Genomic DNA, 21,725 nt, shown 5'->3' with positions numbered 1-21,725 from the left:
TTTTTCTTTCTATAGACTTAGAATTCTTTCATCCCTGTAGATTTCTCTCAGTACTCTTTCTGTGCCTCATTTCCTACCATTTCTGGCTCTTGGATTCCCTCTTCACTATACTCCTTTTTGTTCTTAAAAAAGTTCACCTATAATCCTATGTTTTTGTAACCCAGGCTTTCTCAACCACGGAACATGTTGAGCCAGGTGTCCTGTGCATTGTGAGATATTTAGCAGCACCCCTGGCCTCCATCGTTAGGACATACCCTCCCCTAACTATGGCAACAAAATTGTCTCCAGACATTCCCCAGTGTCCTCTGAGGGAAAAATCACTCTTAACTGAGAAACTGCAGTTTGACTGGCCCTTGCTCCATACCTTTTCCATATTGGTCCATTGGTCAAGGACATCTTTAGCAAAGTTGAAATATTCTGGAACCTCCAATTTGAAGTCCTGTTTCATGGATTCATAGTTGGAGAAATTCTGAGGGATCCCTGGTCTATAATCTTTATGCAATGCTCTCACAGAACCAGGAATTGTCAGGCACTGAAAATACCTGGCACGAAGTAATGTCTGCATGGTGACAAGAGCTAGCTTCAGCCTTGTTGGATGTTTTAACACTCAGGATTTCCACAGAGACCGATCCATCTAAAAGAGAAGCAGAAGGACATGCATTTGTTTCTGTCTTGAAGTCAGCCATATCTCAAAATAGCTAAGTTTTTTAAAATTATTATTATTATTATCATCATTATTATTCATAATAGTACTACTTTTCTGAGCCATAACTATGTTCCAAATACTGTGCTCAGTGTTCTACTTACATACAGTTTATCATTAAAGCTTCAGAGTAACCCTGTGAGGCGGATACAATTACCACATCTGCATAAAGAAAAGGAGGAGTAAGAGGTTGTCTCAGTCAGCTCTGGCTGCTGTAACAAAAATACCATTGATTGTGTGGTTTAAACAACAGACATTTATTTCTTACAGTTCTAGGGGCTGGGAAGTCCTAGATGAAGCTGCTGGCTGATTCAGTTATCTGGTGAGGGCTCTGTTCCTGGCTTGTAGATGCTTGCCTCCTCTTGGTGTCCTTACATGGTGGAGAGACAGAGAGTTCTGGTCTCTCTTCCTCTTCATAAAAGATACTAATCCCATCAGGGCCCCCACCCTTCATGACCTCATCTAAACCTAATTACCTTCCAAAGGCCCCATCTCCAAATACCATCACATTGTGGGGTTAAGGCTTCAACAGAAGAACTGGTCAGGGCAGTGGTAGGGGGTGGGGATACAAACATTCAGTCTGTAACAGGCATTGGTTGGGTTGGAATCCAGAACTGTTTGGTCCCAGCCCACTCTTCTTCTGACTCCTAAGTGCTATTCCCTCCCATGTACATTTCTAAAGAAGTAAAGATCTAGATCACCCAGTTACTCTCAGTGAAAGCAAAGGGCTAAGCTTTTTACCCAGTATCTTTCGCCTAAAGATTTCAAAAGCAGTGCAGAAATATTCAGGAGAATTTTTCATAGTGGGTGATCCATCGATGAAGAAACCAAGGTTGCTCACTACCAGTTCTGCAAGAAAGCACTGTTAAAAGATCCTCTAGTTTATAGTCTACAGTTCCCATGCTCTAATTAGGAGCCCACGCTTGAGTCCAGGCTTGGAGCTGCATTTACCAAGGATTAATAATAGGGTTTTAGCCTTTAGGACTTTTGTTGGGGAGGCCTTTCTGGGCCACCCAGCCATCCCGGTTTCTGTGGGAAATCATTTGATCACAATGTCATTTACTCGTCTCATAAAGAAGGCTGTTATAAAAACACAGTTCTAGGGGTTATAGGGTTTTCCTCTTGATACTTTCTGTAATCTTCCAAGTTTCCTATAATGAAATACTACTCTCACAATCGTTAAACCATCATTTCAAACTCCAATTCTAGCTCTATCGTACGTAAGGCAGAGTCGCTACGTGGAAACATTTCTGTATTGATAAATTGCCAAACAAGGGACGCCAGCCAGTGAGTTTCACCCTAAATGGACTTGGCATTTGGGGATCATGTTGCTGCCCCCAATGCCATAGGGAGACCTGGGAACTTCTGAGGGTCCCACTTATTTGTGTGAGGGCCTGACAAAGCAGTGAGCTTGCACCCTCTGAGATCATCTGGTTTGAGCCTCCTCATTTTTCACCTGCAAGGAAAACAGAGCCCCAGAGAGGGGAAGCAACTTGCTTCAAAGTGTCACATCATAGTTAGAACTAGATCGTTGGTCTTTGAATGTTCTCTTTATTACAGTTCCGTAGGGTTTCAACAGAGAAGTGATTCTCAAGCCTGGTTGTATATTTGAATCATGAGGAAAGCTTTATAAATGTATTAATGCCTGGGTCTTGGACTAACTGAATCAGAATCTCTAGGGGGTGGGGCCTGGATATCATCTTTTTAAAACCTTCCTCAGATGATTCTAATGTGTAACCAGGGCTGAGAGTCACTGACACAGAGGTTATGACCTGTGAACAAACAGCATCGACATCACCTGGAAGCTTGTTAGAAATATCCACTCTCAGGCCCCAGTTTCACTTTTTACCAATGTAGAGAGTAGTTGTCTCAAAGATTAAATGGGATAGTGCATGCAAATTGCTAGTTTGCTAATCTTTGCATTAGAAAGTAAGGTCTATGAGGGTAGTGGCATTGTTATGTTCATGGGAATTATAATAGCATCTGGCCCATAGTCAGTGCTTAATATATATTTGTTGAATGAATAAATAACATTTTTCAGAAGGTAGAACTTTTGCACACAGTTTTTTTTTCCCCCCAAGAACCCAGAATTATAGTAGGCCTAAGAAGTGCCTCTCTTGTTTTAACCAGAATTGTGTGACTACTTGGCACTGTCCATATGTGGCTATTTAAATACTATTGAAAAATCAGTTCTTCAGCTACACTAGCTACATTTCAAGTGCTTAGTAGCCACATGTGGCTAGTGGCTACCACATATAGGGTAGTGCAGATACAAAACATTTCTATCATTGCAGAAAATTCTTGTGGATAGTGCTAATCTACCTTGATAATAGCTCAGAACAGGAAGAAGAAGATTTTTCAAAGGGTTCAGGTTTAGTAAAGTATTACTCAGCACTGTTCTCTTACCTGAGTTGGGGAGGAAACGTGTTAACCAGAGATCCCTTGGCACTTCTCTTAGGCTCTAGAAGAGGCTCCTCTTGAGAACAGAAGTAAGCCCCTGAGTCCTCAAACATCATTCTGTTTGGCAGCAGGGATTTAATATAAGGAATCACCCTTCTCTGCTATTTGCTGGCAAGTTACAGCCTGCACATTTGGCATCTCTCTCCTTACAGAACTAACAACAAGTTTCCTTCAACGGGAAAAACAAGTTAAGTAGTCAACACTAAGTTTTTAGAGTTGTAACTTTGTTTTTAATTTTGGGGGATAATATCTTCAAATGGTTCAAAAATCATGAAAGGCACACAGTAAAAAATCTGCCTCCCAGCCCCAGTCTCATAGCTGCTGCCCAGTTTCATCCCACCCTCATTCCCTTGGGGAACCACTATTATTATTTCTATGTATCTGTTCAGGGTTTCTTCATGTGTATACAAGCAAATGACTATAGATTCTTTTTTTCCTCCTTTTCTACTTTTATACACCATGTAGCCTAGAATATACAATATCTTGTCCATTAAAATTTTTTTTAAATAAAATTTTGGATGGCTTTCCCTATTAGGTCACAGAGATCTTTCTCAGTGTGCTTTTTGGTTTTGTTTTTTAAACAGCTGTATGGCATTCCAGTGAACAACTGCACCATAATATCATCAGTCAGTCCCCCATCAATCATCATTTGACCTGTTTCCATTATTTTGCAATTGGGATGAAAATTTCAAACTATTTTCTCCACTGCGTTCAGAATCCTTCAAACATACTTTGAAAAAAAAAAAAAATAGACCAGTCATTTGCAGCTTCAAATGAGCCTGACCATTCTGAAAATAGCAACATCGTCCTCATCAAAACCATGAAGACTGCCTTTCCCCCAACAAAGTACTTTTCCTGTCTTTTTAGTGATTTTTAGCATTTCATAATATTCATTTTCTAGGTCTCTAAATTTCTTTGTAGGTGAAGGAGCTGAGAGGCCAGACTATCATACTGAGCCCCAGAAAACTGCTAATAAAGATAGTTCCACTGCTGGTCAGAAGGGCTTTTGAAAGTATTTAAAGTCTCATCTGGGAATACTGCTTAGCAGAAAAAAGAATAAAATAATGCCATTTGCAGCAACATGGATGGACCTAGAGATGGTCATTCTAAGTGAGGTAAGCCAGAAAGAGAAAGAAAAATACCACATGATATCACTCCTATGTGGAAATCTAAAAAGGAAAAAGGAAAAAAAAAAGACACTATGAACTCGTCTACAAAACAGAAACAGACTTGCAGACATAGTAAACAATCTAATGGTTACCTGGGAAAGGAGGTGGGAAGGGATAAATCTGGGTGTTCGAGATTTGCACATGTTAGCCACTATATATAAAAATAGATTAACCCCCCCAAATTTCTTCTGTATAGCACAGGGAACTATATTCAATATCCTGTAATAACCTTTAATGAAAAAGAATATGAAAATGAATATATGTATGTATATGCATGACTAGGACATTGTGCTGTACACCAGAAATTGACACATTATAATTGACCATACTTTAGTTTAAAAAAAAAGTCTCATCTGAAAAGAAACCTCTACATCCATATACCCATGTAAACAGCAGTGCCAAGGGGATTTTAGCCTCCCTACATCTCCATAAATACCTTCCCCATCAAGTAATCTATGTAATAACAGTGACTTGGGACATAATAACAATGGCTTGGGATACAGTGCCTTGTGGGAGCCCATGATTGGGTTAACAAATTGTAACAGACCCCAGCCGCTTGTCTCCTTAAAGAAGAACAAATGTGCTTAGTAACTGCCTTGCAAACGGGCACCTGTGCATCTGCACTCACTCTGGTCTCCTTGCCGTAAAAAGCAGAGACAATGCCTTGCTTGCATAGTTGAGGTTTTAGATAGCACTCTGCACGTTGCAACGACCCAGGCCCTCGGCTATAAACACTGGGCGTGCCTGCTGTTAGATAGTCTTTTATCCCCAAAACAAGGAACTGGCTGGTCTGGTGGTCTGCTTTAACTTATCTATAAGAATGTCATCTTTTTCCTCCTTTGCCCAGACTTCCCTAAAGATAAACAAAGCCTTTGTACACATTGTGATTTCTACAATCTTGATCCCACCCTGTCTTTCCCTAAATTCCTGCATTCCATCACACAACTGTTAGTGATTTTTCCTTTGACTGTACACAATAAATGTGGGAGCATTTGAGAGGCTCATGGAGTTGGCTCCCGACTCCCTCTCGCTCTCTTGACTTTTTCCACAGAGTCTCGAGTAATTCATTTTGTCTCGGTGGGACTTCTGCCAGCCAGAGCCCACACTGCCTCAAAGTTAAGACGAAACCCTTACTGGTCTCCCTAACCTAATAAGACTCTGTCTTAAATGTCTATACAGGATTTTTCGAGCCATGCTTGACCACCTAATGGAGAATAGCGGCTGCCCTCAGGTTATTTCCTTGGGTTTGCCTCTAAATATTTCCTTAAGTTTCCTAGGGGTAGTTTTGTGGAGGAAAAGCCCAGCTGGGCTAACAAGCTAAGTCACAAATCTAAGTGTAACAAGTGTCGGATTACTGATCTGAGTTCTGCTGGGCTAACTCGTAAATCTGAAGTTTAGTGTCAGTTTTTTAGGCTAACGAGCTAAGTCACAAATCTAAGTGTGATAAGTGTCGGTTTACTGATATAAGTTCTGCCGGGCTAACTCGTAAATCTGAAGTTTAGTGTCAGTTTACTGGGCTAACAAGCTAACTTGTAAATCCAAGCTCAACAAGTGTCAGTAACATGATCTGTTCAGAATTGATAAGCTCCAGTGTACTGATTCCTTGCTTTTTGTTGTTTGAACTTTATTGGCTAATACCCCATACTTGTAATTAACCCTATAAAACCTCATGTGCACGTCTTGGAGGGGCTCAGAGCTTCGGAGCAGAAGTCCCTCTGAGCCCACCAGCGTAATAAATCTGAGTACTCCAACCCTACGAGTGGTGCTTGTTTCTTGGCTGGCCTGTCGTTTCTGTAACAGTTTGTTTATTTTTGAATGCATTAGATGGATTCCTGCCACTGAGCAGGATCGGGAGCTAAGTAGACAGTACAGTGGGAAAAGACAGCTACTACTTAAGACTCAATTTTTTACAAAACATTTTAACAAGTTGACACACGCACATAGTTTTTACAAAATTAAATAGCACTGAAAGGCTTTTAACGAGAAAGCTCAGCTGCTATGTTTACAGCCTTTTGTGTACATACTCCTGGCCACTTACCAGACAGTATTATACAACAACTGAGAAATTCTAGTAGAAAAACATTGTTGCCCAGGACTTCAGTGAGAGTATTTCTTATTTGTTGGTTTTGTTTGCTTGTTTGTTATCTTTGCTCAAAAGTTACACACTGCAGCCCAGAAAACCTTACATAGGAGATAGATAAGGTGGTACTCACTAAAGTGACAGATTTCTACACAGCTGGAGATGATGGCAGATCTGCTTCCTAGAAGAGCAGTCCGGAAACTTGAACTCTCACATCTAATTTGGAAGAAGCAAGGTATGCCCAGAGTGCCTTTCCTAGATTGGTGGAGACATTTTGGAGGGCGGAGCAGAAGTTCTGGGCTAAATTTACACTAGAAGTTTACACAATCCCCTGAGGTTCTCCCTTTTATATTTAATGATTTACGTACACCACAAGCTTTGGGGTGGGCCTGGGAAAGCAATGTATTCACAGGAGGAAAAGTGTCCATGAAGTTGCTGGAGGGGTTACTCTTGTGAAGGAATAGAGGAAGTTTTCTCTGCAAGAAGGAGAGAAAAAAAGAATGGAAGAAGGCCATAAAGTGGTTTTGAATGGAAAGGAAAGAAATTAAGGTATAGGTTGCTCTAGGTCTCAGTGAACCAGGGGTTGTGTTTATCTTTCAACCGGTTCAACCGGTCAGGGTTAAATATAAATGCTGTCAGGCTGCTCCTGTGCTCACAGCCTGCAGCACTTCCTAGGTCACTCTAGGTGAAAACTAAGTGCTTACAAGGACTGCCAGGAACTTCACTATCTGGCACGATGACCTCTCTGTGACCCACTGCCCTGTCCCTCTCCCCCCTCACTGTGCTGCAGCCATATCAGCCCTCTTGCTGTGCCTCCAACATACTACCCATGTTCCAGCCTTGGTGAGAAGGAAAACGCAGGCTGGGCCTAACTTGTAAATCTAAGTGTAATAACAACTGTCGGATTACTGATCTAAATTCTGCTGGGCTAACTCATAAATCTAAGTTAAAAAGTGTCGGTTTGCCGATTCCCTGCTCATGTTCTTTTTTTGCTAGCCAGCTGGATTTTCAGAGACATATCTGGCCTTGGAGTGCCGGTTTGCTGCCTCCCTGCCTCTGCTTTTGTGATAATGATACTGCTAAAGCTGTTCCATGCCTATTGGCCAAATATCCCAAGCTTATAATTAACCCTATAAAACCTCATGCACACGTCTTGGAGGTGCTCAGAGCTCCGGAGCAGAAGCCCCTTTGAGTCCGCCGGCGTAATAAATCTGAGTACTCCAAACCTCCGAGTGGTGCTTGTTTCCTGGCTGGCCTGTCGTTTCCGTAACATTGGGATTTTTGAATTTACAGTCCCCACTGCCTATGAGACAGGAGGGAAGGGGGCAGGTCACAGCCACTCAAGGAATGACAGCAATTTAACACCAAAAGGGTGGAAGATTCACCTCCTAGTGGGCCTTAAGGATTAAGAAGTTTAACTTCTAGTAGACCTTGAGCTTCATTATATGCTCATTGTAACAGCTGATCAAATAACATGCCTGCAGGCGCCATGACATCCCCAAGGCTAACCGCAAAAGGCCAAAGAATGGGCGGTGGCCCAGTCCCCGGGAACCCCAGCCCCTTCCCCAGGGCAGTTGGATTGATCCCACTGTAGGCATGTGAAGCTACTGAGACCATAAAAACTGACAACACCACGCCTAGTGGCCCTTTGGAGCCTCTCCCTCCTTTGGAGACGCCCGCACTCTGTGTATGGAGTGTTTACCTACTTTTACTTCAACCTGAGCACCCAATTCCCACACCTCCTTCCTTGCCTTTCTCTTGTCTTACACTCTATGCATTGTATCTCTCTAAATACATCTACCTTTACTCAATGGTGGCTCGCACTTGAATTCTTTCCTGTGCAAAGCCAAGGACCCACACTTGGCAGGGCACATCCCAAGGGCTCAACCGAGATCTGGGACTCGGCCCTCCTCACGCCCCACATCCGTTTTCCTGCATTAAAAAGAAAAAGAGAAAAACAATAAAGAAAAATTATTTTATATGTCAATGATTCATGGTCATTTAAAAATTCAAGCAACATAGAAAAGTATAAAGGAGGAAGTCAGATAACATTTCAAATCTCACCACGAAGAAGCAAATGTTACTAACTCTGGGCCCACAAGATTTCAAGTATTTATTCGTATTTACAGATGGAAGGTAGATGGATGGCCTGATAAAAATGGATCCAGTATATGCATAATGTTTTGAATAAAAAGATTTTAAGCTTGAACTGAGAGAAAAACAACTGAAGTGAAACTGAAAACAGCCATTCTCCAGGTAGACATTTCTTCACTAGGAACATTAATAGTTCCTAAAAGATCCCAAAAGATCTCACCAGAGGTAAGGAAAACCTTAAGTGATGAGACATTTTTTAAACTACACTTTTCTAATTAGACCGGATCAATCAGTATCTACTTTGAGAAATTAATTGGTACTTTCCATTTCTCCTATCTCCCTCCCCTAGCCCTTTGATTTTTATTAGCTGAATTATTGTCAGATTTTGAGACACGTGTGTTCTCTTCTGAAACTAGAACTTTCTCAGTGATCAAGCATTAGTTTATGTGAGCGATTGCCAACTGGGGGCGGTTGTGCCCGAGGGGGATGTTGGTCTATGCCTGGAGGCATACTGGGTCGTCACACCTTGTCTGGAGGGAGAGGGAGGTAGCAGTGACACTGCCATCTAGTGGATGGAGAATAGGGATGCTGCTAAACATGTTAAAATTCACAAGGCAGCCTCTACAACAAAGAATTACCTAACCCCAAACACAAATGCTCAGGCTGAGAAACCCTGATCAAATGTAGAAGTCGATTCAGGGGTGCTTTTCACACACCTTCTCCTTCGTGTTTTCTTCTTTTATATGTATTGAAGTATAGTTGATTTACAATGTTGTGTTACTTTTAGGTGTACAGCAAAGCAATTCATATATATACATATATGAATATATATATGACATATATATTTTTTTTTCAGATTATTTTCCATTATAGGTTATTACAAGATATTGAATATAGTTCCCTGTGCTAGACAGTAGGTCCTTGTTTATCTATTTTATGTATACTAGCGTGTATCTATTAATCCCAAAGTCCTAATTTATCCCTCCCTATCCCCATTTCCTCTTTGGTAACCGAAGTTTCTCTTCTATGTCTGTTAGTTTGTTTGTTTTGCAAATAAGTTCATTTGTATCATTTTTTTTAGATTCCACATAGCAGTGATATCATAAGATATTTGTCTTTCTCTGTCTGACTTATTCCACTTAGTAGGATAATCTCCAGGTCTGTCCGTGTTGCTGCAAATGGCATTATTTCATTCCTTTTTACGGCTAAGTAATATTCCATTGTATATGTATACCACATCTTTATCCATTCACTTGATGGACATTTAGGTTATTTCCATATCTTGGCTATTGTAAATAGTATGTTATGAACATTAAGGTGCATGTAGCTTTTCAGATTAGAGTTTTTGTCTTTTCCAGATATATGCCCAGGAGTGGGATTGCTGGATCTTAGGGTAAATCTATTTTTAGTTTTTTAAGGAAGCTCCATAACTGTTTTCCATATGGCTGCACCAAGTTACAGTCCCATCAACAGTGTAGGAGGGTTCCCATTTCTCCACATCTTCTCCAGCAGTTATAACTTGTAGGCTTTTTAATGATGAGCATTCTAACTGCTGTGAGGTGATACCTCATTGTAGTTTTAATTTGCATTTCTCTGATAATTAGTGATTTTGAGCATCTTTTCATGTGGTTGTTGGCCATCTGTATGTCTTCTTTAGAGAACTATTTAGATCTTCTGCCCATTTTTTGATTGGGTTATTTGTTTGTTTTTGATACTGAGCTGTATAAGCTCTTTGTATATTTTGGAAATTAATCCCTTGTTAGTCACATCATTTGCAAATATTTTCTCTCATTCTGTAGGTTGGCTTTTCATTATGTTTATGGTTTCTTTTGCTGTGCAAAAGCTTTTAAGTTTAATTAGGTCACATTTGTTTATTTTTGCTTTTATTTCTTTTGCCTTGGGAGACTGATCTAGGAAAACATTGCTAGGACTTCTGTCAGAAAATGTTTTGCTTATGTTCTCTTCTAGGAGTTTTACGTTGTCATGTCTTATATTTACGTCTCTATGCCATTTTGAGTTTATTTTTGTGTAGAGTGTGAGGGAATGTTCTAACTTCATTGATTTACATGCGGCTGTCCAGCTTTCCCAGCACCACTTGCTAAAGAGACTGTCTTTTCTCCATTGAATATTCTTGCCTCCTTTTCCTTCTTTGTATTCTTTAAAGTTTTTCCTCTTCAGCTAAATTTAACATCTAGGATTTTTTTTTCCTCACAAGAGCTTGTAATGATTATATTCCCTTGCTTAATTTACAATGCCTCTCTAATAGACTTTACAGGAAGTTTGGCTTGGCTAGGTGTAAATTTATTGTGTTAAATTTTATTTCTCTCAGAAAACTGTAGGCCTTGTTCCTCTGTTATGTGGCATTAAATATTACTCTGGAGAAGCTCAAGGCCAACCAAGTTCATTTCTTCTGGTACGTGCCTGTTACATGATTTAAAAAATCGACTGGCCTTTGTCTCTGGTTCCTAAGTTCTTGGAGACGCTAAATTCTTGGAGTAATAGGAGTGCTTCTGTTATTCATGAACACTTCTAAGTCACACCTAAGTTTATGTTAGCAAGATGACGGAGGATGAGGGGGAAAAAATCAATGATGTGATTAGAGGCCTGGGTTTTGAAGCTAGCCCAACCTCTGGGGAGGGGAGGGAGAGCTGGAGATAGAATTCAGTCATGTGGCTAATGATTCAGTCAGTCATGCCTACATAATGAATCCCCAATAAAAACTTTTCTTTACCTTCTGTTTTTGTCAATTTGATTACCATGTTCCTTAGTGTCCTTCTCTTTAGGTTGATCCTGTATGGGACCCTCTGCATTTCCCAGACTTGGCTGACTATTTCCTTTCCCAGGTTAGGGAAGTTTTCAGCTATGATCTCTTCAAATATATTCTGAGGCTCTTTCTCTCTCTCTTCTCCTTCTGGGACCCTTATAATATGAATATTTGTGCACTTGATGTTGTCCCAGAGGTCTCTTAGACTGTCCCCATTTCTTTACATTGTTTTCCTTTTTTCTATTCTGTGGCAGTGATTTCTCCTACCTTGTCTTCTAGCTCACTGATCGTTCTTCTGCCTCATTTACTCTATTGATTCCTTCAGTGCATTTTTCATTTCAGTCATTGTTTCCTTCGGGTCTGTTTGGTTGTTCTTTATATTTCCTAACTCTTTGTTAAATACTTCTAACTTTTTGCTCTGTGCATCCATTCTCTTCCCAAGTTCTTGGATCATTTTTGTGATCATCACTGTGAACTCTTTCTCGGGTAGGTTGCCTATCTCCACATCACTTAGTTCTTCTGGGGTTGTGTCTTGTTCCTTCATCTGGAACATATTCCTCTGCCACCTCATTTTGTCTAAACTTCTATTTTTATTTTTATGTACATGGTGGGTAAGTTACATTTCTTGACCTTGGAGAAGTGGCACTCGATAGGGGGCATCCTATGTGTCCCAGCAGTACACTCCCCTCTTGCCACCCAAGGGTGAGGGGGCAGCTAGTCTCAGGGTCCAGTCTGGCTTGTGTTTATGGATTGGGTTCCACAGGCTGTGGTATCAGTTATCTTGTTTCTGGTGTCTGCCCCCTGGTGGGTGAGGATGGTCTAGAAGCTTGTGCTGGCTTCCTGCTGGGAGGAGCTGGTACCTACCCACTGGTGGGTGGAGCTGGGTCCCGCCACTCTGGTGGGCAGGGCTGTATCTCGGGGTGTATTTAGAGGTGGCTGTAGGCTCAGGAAGTTTTTAGGCAGTCTGTCTTCTGCTGGGTAGAACTTTGTTCCCACATAGTTAGTTGTTTGGCCTGAGGTGTCCCAGCACTGGAGCCTACAGGCTGTTGGGTTGGGCCTGGTCTTGGTACTAATGATCCATGCAAAATGTCAGTGTTCACGCAGATGAATACTCCTCGATATATCTCACACTAGCTTGTATGTCCCCATGGTGAGCCCCAGTCACCCCTTACCTTCCCAGGGGATCCTGCAAGACCAGCAAGTAGATCTGGCCCAGGTTCCTATGAAATTACTGCTTTTGTCCTCAGTCCTTGTGTACATGAGATTTTGTGTGAATCCTTTAAGAGTGAAGTCTCTAATTCTCCCAGTCTTGTGAAGCTTCTGCAGTCAAGCCCCACTGGCCATCAAGCCAAATGCTCGGGGATTCCTCTTCCTGATGACAGACCCTCGGGCTGGGGAGCTTGATGTAGGGCTCAGAACTCTCACTCCTGTTGGAGCACTCTGCAGTGTAATTACTCTCTAGTTTGTGGGTTGCCCACCTGGGGGGGTATGGGATTTGATTATATCATGAGTGTGGTCCTTCTACCGTCTTATTGTGGTTCTTTCCTTATGTCTTCAGATGTAGAAGATCTTTTTGGTAGTTTCCAGTCTTTTAAAACCAATAGTTGTTCAGCAATTAGTTGTGATTTTGTTGTACTCATGAGAGGAGGTGAGCTCAAGGTCCTTCTACTCTGCTGTCATCCCCTATCTTAACTTTTTTTAATCTGTAAATTCCATCCCCTCATCTTTTATTTTCTTGTAATTTGTTGTAGGAAATAGGGTATTATCCCGAAGAGTCTTCTGTCTTCTGGATTTTGCTAATTCAACCCTGTAGTTAAGTTGAACACGATTTTCTGTCCCTTTATTTTTTTTGTAAGGTGATAGTTAGATCTAGAGTCTAGATCCATTTTTAGCAAGAAGGTTGCATAAAAATGACTGTGTAATTCATACTGCATGACATCTGGAGAAACATAATATCTCGCTGGCCTTATATGATAACACATGAGACTGCTCCATCCAAGGCAGCTATTGATAGTCATCATCTATGTTAAAAAAGAAAGAATAGGCCCATGATTAAAGCTACTGGAAATAATAAGGGACACATCTCTGTATGCAAGGAAAGTAGGATATGTGCTCTCAGTAAAAGAAAAGTTACGAAAAAGAAATCTTTGGGAAGGAATTTTATGTGTGGCCAGGACTGGCTAAGATTGGAATTAATTTATTAAGTAAATTAGTTTTAATATCCAAAATAAGCTGCTGCAAAATTAGGATTTTTCTTTCTCTCTGTTGAAAGGACAATGTCTTTTGGGCTATTGGTCTGCTCTTGATAAGAGATTGCAAAAGGCTTTGATTTACCATTTAAAATAAATCTTCCTGAAAACAGATTCTGTATTTCGTTAAAATAAGTTTCTGTGTTCAGAAGCTGAATCTTCTTTACTAAAAGAGCTAAAACTTTTAACAACTATTTAACATTCTGTATTTGCCTTTAACATCTATTGCCACTTTAGTTAAATGGATAACTAAGTATAATTACACAGTGACTGATGATCCTATTTGACCAAGTGTTTAAAACCTTAATATTTTTGACAAACTTCCCCAAGTCAAATTTTTTTTTTAGTTTATTTTTTGTGGGGAGAGGGAGGTAATTAGATTTATTTATTTACTTATTTTTAGAAGAGGTACTGGGGATTGAACCCAGGATCTCTGCATGGTAAGCATGTGCTCTACCACTTGAGCTACACCCTCCCTCCTCCAAAATCAAATTCTAAATGAAGACTTTTTGACCTCTAACTAACTGAAAATTTCCAGAGGGTCCCTGGAACATTTAAAAAGATTTGTTCTCTACCCTTATAAAAAAGGAGATGTTAAACTAATTAGGCTTATTTGATATGCTAAATTGTTATCAGGCCCTTTCCAGATTCTTGCACAGCAATGCCATAGAAATAAACATTGCTTCCACAAGACTCTTAGGTAAGGAAAGCTGTTTATTAAAAGAGATGATAGCTTGTGCACAAGGGAGAAGGTGGTGGTGGGGGGAGTGCCAACTCCTAGAGTAGAAGGGGTGAGTTGCTTTTTTAACAAAAGGAAGGGTTTATCTCACAATCCCTGACAATTTCCAGAAAATGTAAGCAGCAGGAGGCTCCACTGTGGCTGTCCGGAATAGGGAGTGCTTCTGTGAGATGAAAAGAGTGCATGAGAATTTTCTGCAAGAAAGCCCTGGAACAGACAAAGTTAAAATTTATATATTTGAGCTTCTCGTCTTGTGGCAACTACATGTACTCCTTAGTGTAATAGAGACAAAGTTAATCTTTTATTTCTCTGAGCCTGGTTTTTGTCTCTGGAATTCAGGCCCCCAGGGCCTTTGTTCTTTAGCTTCCAAGGGCTGTTCTGCTCAAGGCTGTCCTCTGGTTCTTTTCCAAAAGGGTGTACTTTTGTCTTCCTGTCTCAAAATTACATGGGAAGCAGTGCCAAGTAAGAAGTAATACAAAGCTGAGGGAGACAGTATAGCTCAGTGGTAGAGCACATGCTTAGCATGCATGAGGTCCTGGGTTCAAGCCCCAGTTCCTCCATTTAAAAAATAAATAAATAAACCTAATTACCTCCCCCTTCCAAAAAAAAAAAAAAAAAGTAATACAAAGCCTTCTTTATGTTGTGTTTATGTCAGTAAATGTCATATGTATTTCAGAAATTATGTGAAATTCCTGGAAATCTGATATGTCTTGATATAATGTTATCAATCATAATTCTAGTTATTATCTTAAAATGTTGTGTGTTACAGAAATAACCAGTTTCCTTGTCACTTCCATTATGATGAACTCTCATCAGGTCTTCAATAATGGGCATTTTAAGGTCTTTTGTCATTTGCAGACAGTTAGTTATTGTTTTACTTTCATGCTTTTATAAAAACAGTCCCACAAAAGTGCTTCATCTTCAAAGAGAATTTGTGGAAAAGAAAAGAAAAGTATAGTTTTCTGATAACTTTAAGATCATAAAACTGAACTGGGTAAGAATTTTCAGAACTAGGGGGATAAGTGGATGTAAGCAGAATAAGAATTAATAACATGGGAATGAGCAAACTGAGGAAGATAATTATGATTATGATTTTTATGACTTCTTGTTTGAAATATTGGTGGTTCTCTAACATTTTGCTTTGTCTCCTAAGCTATCTATGACTTAATTACTTACTTCAATTTGATAAAATATACCTTTGTAAATAAAGAAGAAACATTTACTTGTTCTTTTTACTGATCCCTCCAAAATGTGGAAACTCTTTAGTATTCTTTTTATGGCAATATAGTTACTTATTTACATAAGTTTAGTAAAAATCTCTTATCCTCTAACAGGACAATTAGAAATACTGGCTGTATTACCAAGACTTTGACTGTAATATCACATTTGAGATAGATATGCATAGACTCAGACGTGACCAGACAGTTTTAAGGAACTGCTTGTGTTGTGTGTGTATACACACCCACAAACACACATACACACACAAATTTTAGAAAAATAAACTGAAGATGACACGGATGGAAAGATATACCATGTTCTTGGATTGGAAGAATCAATATTGTTAAAAGGACCAAACTTCCCAAGGCAATACAAATACTCATTGCAATCCCTATCAAATTACCAATGGCATTTTTCACAGAAGTAGAATGAAAATTTTAAAAATTTGTATGGAAACACAAAAGAACTCTAAGAGCTGAAACCATCTTGAGAAAGAAGAACAGAGCCAGAGGAATCTTATTCCCTGACTTCAGACTATACTGCAAGGCTACAGTAATCAAAACAGTATGGTACTGGCACAAAAACAGATATATAGATAAATGGAACAGGATAGGAAGGCCAGAAATAAACCCACACACTTATAATAAATTAATCTAGGATAAAGGAGACAAGAACACAAAATGGAGAAAAGACAGTCTCTTCAATAAGTGGTGCTAGGAAAACTCAACAGCTACATGTAAAAAAATTAACTTAGAACAGTCTCTAACACCATATACAAAAATAAACTCAAAATGTATTAAAGACCAAATGTAAAAATGGATACTATAAAACTCCTATGGGAAAACATAGGCAGAACACTCTTTGAAATAAATTGCAGCAATATTTTTTTGGATTTATCTCCTAGAGTAATGGAAACAAAAGCAAAAATAAACAAATGGGACCTATTTAAACTTAAAAGTTTTTGCACAGTGAAAGAAACTATAAACAAAAAGAAAAGACAACCTGTAGAATGGGAGAAAATATTTATAAACGATGCAACCAACAATGGCTTAATTTTCAAAACATACAAAGAGTTCACCGTCACAATATCAAAAAACAAACAAACAATCAAATAAAAAAAATGGGCAGAAGATCTAAATAGACATTTCTCAAAGAGGACATACAGATGGCCAATAACCACATGAAAAGATGCTCAACATGGTTAATTAGCAGAGATATGCAAATCAAAACTATACTGAAGTATCACCTCACACCAGTTAGAATGCCCATCATTAAAAAGCCTACAAATTATAAATGTTAGAGAGGGTGTGGAGAAAAGGGAACTCTCCTATACTCTTGGTGAGAATGTAATTTGGTGCAGCCACTATGGAAAACAGTATGGAGCTTCCTTTAAAAAACTAAAAATAGAGTTACCATCTGATACAGCAATCCCACTCTTGGACATATATCTGGAAAAGACAAAAACTCTAATCTGAAAAGATATGTGCATCCCAGTGTTCACAGCAGCGCTATTTACAATATCCAAGACACGGAAATAACCTAAATGTCCATTGACAGCTGAATGGATAAAGAAGATGTGGCATACATATACAATGGAATATTACTTAGCCATAAAAAAGGAATGAAATAATGCCATTTGCAGCAACATGGATGGACCTGGAGATTATCCTACTAAGTGAAGTAAGTCAAACAGAGAAAGACAAATATATGGTGTCACTGATATGCGGAATCTAAAAAATGATACAAATGAACTTATTTACAAAACAGAAACAAACTCACAGACATAGAAAAGAAACTTTTGGTTGCCAAAGATAAAGGGTTGAGGAGGGATAAATTAGGACTTTAGGATTAACAAATACACAGTACTATGCATACAATAGAGAAACCACAGGGACCACAGGGAACTATTTTCCATGTCTTGTAATAAACTATAATGGAAAAGAATCTGAAAAAGGATATATATATATACACACACACATACACACACACAACTGAGTCACTTTACTGTACACCTGAAACTGTAAAACACCTACACTTCAATAAAAAATTTAAAAACATCCTTCAAGTATAAAAACACTTTTGTAAACATTTCTATAGGAAAAAAGACAAAACTTTATAGAGTTGCCCCAACCAGTTTGTAATATACTTCCAGAAAGAATCCACATATACATTTTCTAAGACGAGGGTGAGAGGCATTTCATAGTTTTTTTTTGGCAATGAGACAGAAGCCTGGCCACTGGTTGAGGTTCCCTCTGAGTCTACCGGAAAAACAACAGAACTAGGTCTTCTACTCAGGTCAGACTTTAAAACCCATGTTCTCTTCATTTTGTTATGAAGCCTGTTCTTTTAATTTATCAGAAGGACACAATGCACAGTAAGACTCTAACAAGAACAGTAAAGACATTCTGAACAAACTCTAGATTCTCAGTATATTAGTTAAGGTTGGCTGGGGTATGCTGCAGAAACAAGCCCAAACCTCAGAAGCTTAAGTCTAATGCCGAAGTTCCTGTTTGATGGGCTTTCCTTGGGTGGCACTCCTCCACACGATAGTTTAGGGGCCAGACTACGTATCTTAACTTTATCTGTATGCCAACTTCTAAGATCCTAAGGGCAGAGGCTAGTGTATGGGCAACTGAAATTCAGCTAGTGGAAGAGACAGATTCCGGGGTATAATAGTGCCCTTTTCTGGTTCCTCTGACATGGTTTAATGGAATCAGGACGTGGTTGTATTTTCCTTCTTAACAGCATGAGTTTTAACCTTATTCATTTATTGACCAGTTTTGGGGTTGAATTTAATTCAAAAACATTTTTGAGCCCCTACTATGGGCCAGGCACTATGCTAGGCACTTAGGATGAAGGGAAAAAAAAAACAACAAACAGTTTCAGCCAGCTCTCTCTATGCCTCCTGACACCACAGCAAGGCCAGTGTAGAGACTGCTCTTCACAAGCAACTGAGGACCTCCAGAAATATATGCCATGCAATCTCCACAATGACATTATGGAAAGTAAAGGCAGAAGCAAAGGTGGAAGGAAAAAAGAAGACTGGTAATTTCGGGGGGAAATAATGGTAAATCTGCGGTTAGAATCAAAGACTGTCAGCTCAGCGCCCCTTTGCAGATTACCTCCTTCAGGATTTGCAGGAACTCAAATCTGGCAACACCTTTGTACGTGACGAGTAGCTGGGGGTGAGGGTGAGGACACTTACTCCTCGTGAACACAGTCTTAAAAGCTGGCGTCTTTTCAACGATTTTAAAAAGATAATATATTAACTTGATAGTTGCTAAGACTATAGATAAAACCACAGAGAAAGCAGTGTGAAATACTTACACAAACAACCATTCTTGGTAAGTCATATAGAAACATATTCCGGCAAATTTAACCTGAAAGGGAATTTATGGGAAGCTTCTGGGAGGCCGACAAAATTATCAGGCTGGAGGAACAGGTGCCAAGAATGGTTGGGGTATCTATGAGGCTGGACCCAGCATCAACGTTCTGGAAAGTGTGCCACTACCACCACTTTTGGAGTGGCTACAAAGCTGCTGATACCGGACGCGGGAGACCGCCAACCCCAGAGGCAGGCCACTTCCCCAGGGGGACACCTCCTTCCGCGGGTGAGGTGAAAGTGAGCGCCTGCCTATCCTCGCAGGGGCGGGTCTGCCGCACGCCGGCTTTAGGACCCGGCGTAGCTCGGAACGAGACTGGGAGGACGGAGCAGCGCAGGCCGTCGCGCACACCTGACGTAAGCAGCCCGCGCCAACAGAGGTGAGGGCGCGAGGGCCGTGCGGGAACAAGTCTCGCTTACCTCAGCCCTCACGCACCATGGCGGCCCCCGTCCAGCAGCCTCCTCAGCCTGGCGGCGGGAAGCGCAAAGGCAAGGCTCAGTACGTGCAGGCCAAGCGGGCTCGGCGCTGCGAGGGCGGCGGGCCCCGGCAGCTGGAGCCCGGGCTACAGGGCATTCTCATCACCTGCAACATGAACGAGCGCAAGTGCGTGGAGGAGGCCTACAGCCTGCTCAACGAATATGGCGACGACATGTATGGCCCGGAAAAGGTACCGGCCCTCGAGGGGCGGGTAGGCGGGTAGGCGGGCGGGCGGGCGGGCGGGCGGCCTGCCTGGCCGGCCGGCCGGCAGGCCTGCAGACCCTTGAGGGTGAAGGGAACTGTGGCAGGCCCGCTGCCCGTGTACGCCTGCGCGAGTCTGGCCGCGTGCGTGGCGGTGGGGGCGTGGCCTTGCCTGTGTTCCCGCCTCCTCGTGATGTCTCGGCTACCGACACCTTAACGGGTCTCGTATTTGAAATGCTTGCACTTTGGTCTTTCCCACCTCGTTCCCCCGCATCTTCGATCACGGTGGCTCCCATTTATAGATTGCTTCCTGCGGTTCAGGCAATGTTCCTGAGGCTTTTTTAGAAACATTTACTTCTCACAGTAGCCCTGTGAAGTGTTGCTCACGAGGACACTGAGGTTCAAGTGGGTTAGGTTACTAGGCGGTCCAAGTTCACAAGGGCACACACTTCATTCGTCCTTAAGGTTTTTGCCGTATCTTTCCACCATTTGAACACTATGGTTGTAATAATGTGTTTGTCCTAAGCAAATAGCGTGTCTGAAATAGTGGTTCTAGAACTAGTACTAGGTACTTCTCAGATGCTTTTACAAATACATTCAAAAACAGTAAAAACTTTTTGTAACAATACCGTCTAAAATCTAATTGTCCCATTGCAATTTGGAAATAATTATATTATTGGTTTAGGATTGGGAGCAATACACATGTACACACTAAGGAATTAAATGAAGGAGCACACTGCAGAGGTGTTTTAAATTCAGGTACTGTCATTTACTAGATCAGGGGATGGGCATGTTATTTAATTCTGCTGAGCTAGATAAAAAAAGAGAATAATGAGAGAACTTCGAAAGGTTGGCCAAAAAAATTTGCTTATGTACATAAAGTAACTTTTTGATATACAGTGAAATCTCCATAAATGTGTAAAATTACCATTATTGCCTGATTGGTAGCCCCATTAATGGGGCAGAGAACTTGGCAACAATGCGTGTCCTGTCTACACTGATGCCTTGAGGAAGTTCTTGAACTGTTTCTGTGCCTAGTTCCTCATAGAACAGGAGTAAGGATTTTTAACTTCATAACTGTTTGGTTTAATCTGACAGGAGAGTGCCATATCAGGCACAAAGGTATCTAGTGATGGGATTAAAGTCCACTCTGAAATGATTCATCTGGTGAGCACATTTCCCTCTGTTCCGGACTGTCAAGGTGCTTTTGAAAACATTTTCAAACTGTATGTACCACAGTCCAAGGAAACTCTCTTCTTCCTCCACATTTTGGACGAGTGGTGTCTTAATCAAAAGCTTTATTGTCAATATTGAGCCATCTGCCTTGGGGGGTTTCACAGAAGTAGTTAATTACAACTTTGAGCATAAGCTGTTGTGGCATTTCTGCTCATTAGTTTTATGCAAACAGTTTACAGACCAGGATCAGCAACCCTCTGGAAGTGAGGAAGAAGACCATGATGTGGAGGCTGCCTTGAAGAAAGAAGTTGGTGACATTAAGGCATCTACAGAGATGAGACTAAGAAGATTCCAGTCTGTGGAGAGTGGAGCAAACAATGTAGTCTTCATCAGGACACTTGGGATAGGTGTGTCTGACTAATATACCGTAAGATTATTGATCCTATAATATCTGGACATCTCCCTGTCTCAGAGACCACTGCCTCCAAAGTGATTTCATGGGCATGGCTTAGTCAATCATTTGATTGCATCTTCCCTACACTATGTTAGCACTAGGCATATGGAAGAGGTAGAATAGGGTGGGGGACATAGCATTGGCTTAGGTGTGGAAACCTGGCTTTGCCTCTTTCTTCGTATATAACTTTAGGCAAAACAAGAGTACGTATTCTGTCTAAAAGAAGCAGCTGCTACTCAGCCCCAGACAATTTGGAATGGCTGTAGCCATTTGGGAATGTAGTTGTGGGAGGGCCAGATCTAATTTTTCAAAAGAAGTTGGAAGTCTGGAGAAGTTCCTAGGTTTTTAAATGCAGTTAACTAATTTAAAAATAGTGAAAACACTGAACAGCCCCGAACAGACTTGCATGTAGTCAGGATGCCTCCTAAGGACTGCATTATGATCTTGTGCAACTAACTCATGGTTTGGGGGTCCTCTGAGGTGTGAAATGTAGACTTCTGCATAAACTGAGCTAATGGATTGGTTAAATATTTTAAGCAACTTGCAGATTTTTATTTT

The 21,725-nt window shown here is 40.7% G+C and overlaps 2 protein-coding genes across 9 annotated transcripts in view; one reads left to right on the top strand and one right to left on the bottom strand.

Annotated features, from left to right (window-relative positions):
- Positions 1-19,412, bottom strand: part of ACSM3 (acyl-CoA synthetase medium chain family member 3) — a 42,432-nt gene extending 23,020 nt beyond the window's left edge. For 2 of the 4 annotated variants that reach the window (XM_010982566.3, XM_031433093.2), the window contains exons 1-2: positions 8,214-8,344; positions 365-634 (exon numbers count right to left, since the gene is read on the bottom strand). In XM_010982566.3, coding sequence (XP_010980868.1) covers positions 365-565 — 201 coding nt within the window. In that variant the 5' untranslated portion in view covers positions 566-634; positions 8,214-8,344. Of the gene's footprint in view, positions 1-364; positions 635-8,213; positions 8,345-18,803; positions 18,989-19,278 lie in introns of those variants that run through there. The other 2 variants (XM_064478493.1, XM_064478494.1) reach the window with 2 other exon arrangements.
- The window catches only part of THUMPD1 (THUMP domain containing 1), a 13,758-nt gene continuing 11,328 nt past the window's right edge, over positions 19,296-21,725 (top strand). For all 5 annotated transcript variants that reach the window (XR_004130732.2, XR_004130730.2, XR_004130731.2 and 2 more), the window contains exons 1-2: positions 19,296-19,526; positions 20,946-21,120. Coding sequence is in view for 2 of the 5 variants with exons in the window: in XM_031433094.2 (XP_031288954.1) it covers positions 19,296-19,526; positions 20,946-21,120 (406 nt within the window). In the remaining 3 variants the exon portion in view is untranslated. The remainder of the gene's footprint in view (positions 19,527-20,945; positions 21,121-21,725) is intronic.

This window comes from Camelus dromedarius, chromosome 24, assembly GCF_036321535.1.
Source record: "Camelus dromedarius isolate mCamDro1 chromosome 24, mCamDro1.pat, whole genome shotgun sequence".
Taxonomy (NCBI): Eukaryota; Metazoa; Chordata; class Mammalia; order Artiodactyla; family Camelidae; genus Camelus; species Camelus dromedarius.
Note: the sequence above shows the minus strand (reverse complement) of the source record. Positions and strands in the feature narration are given on the sequence as shown.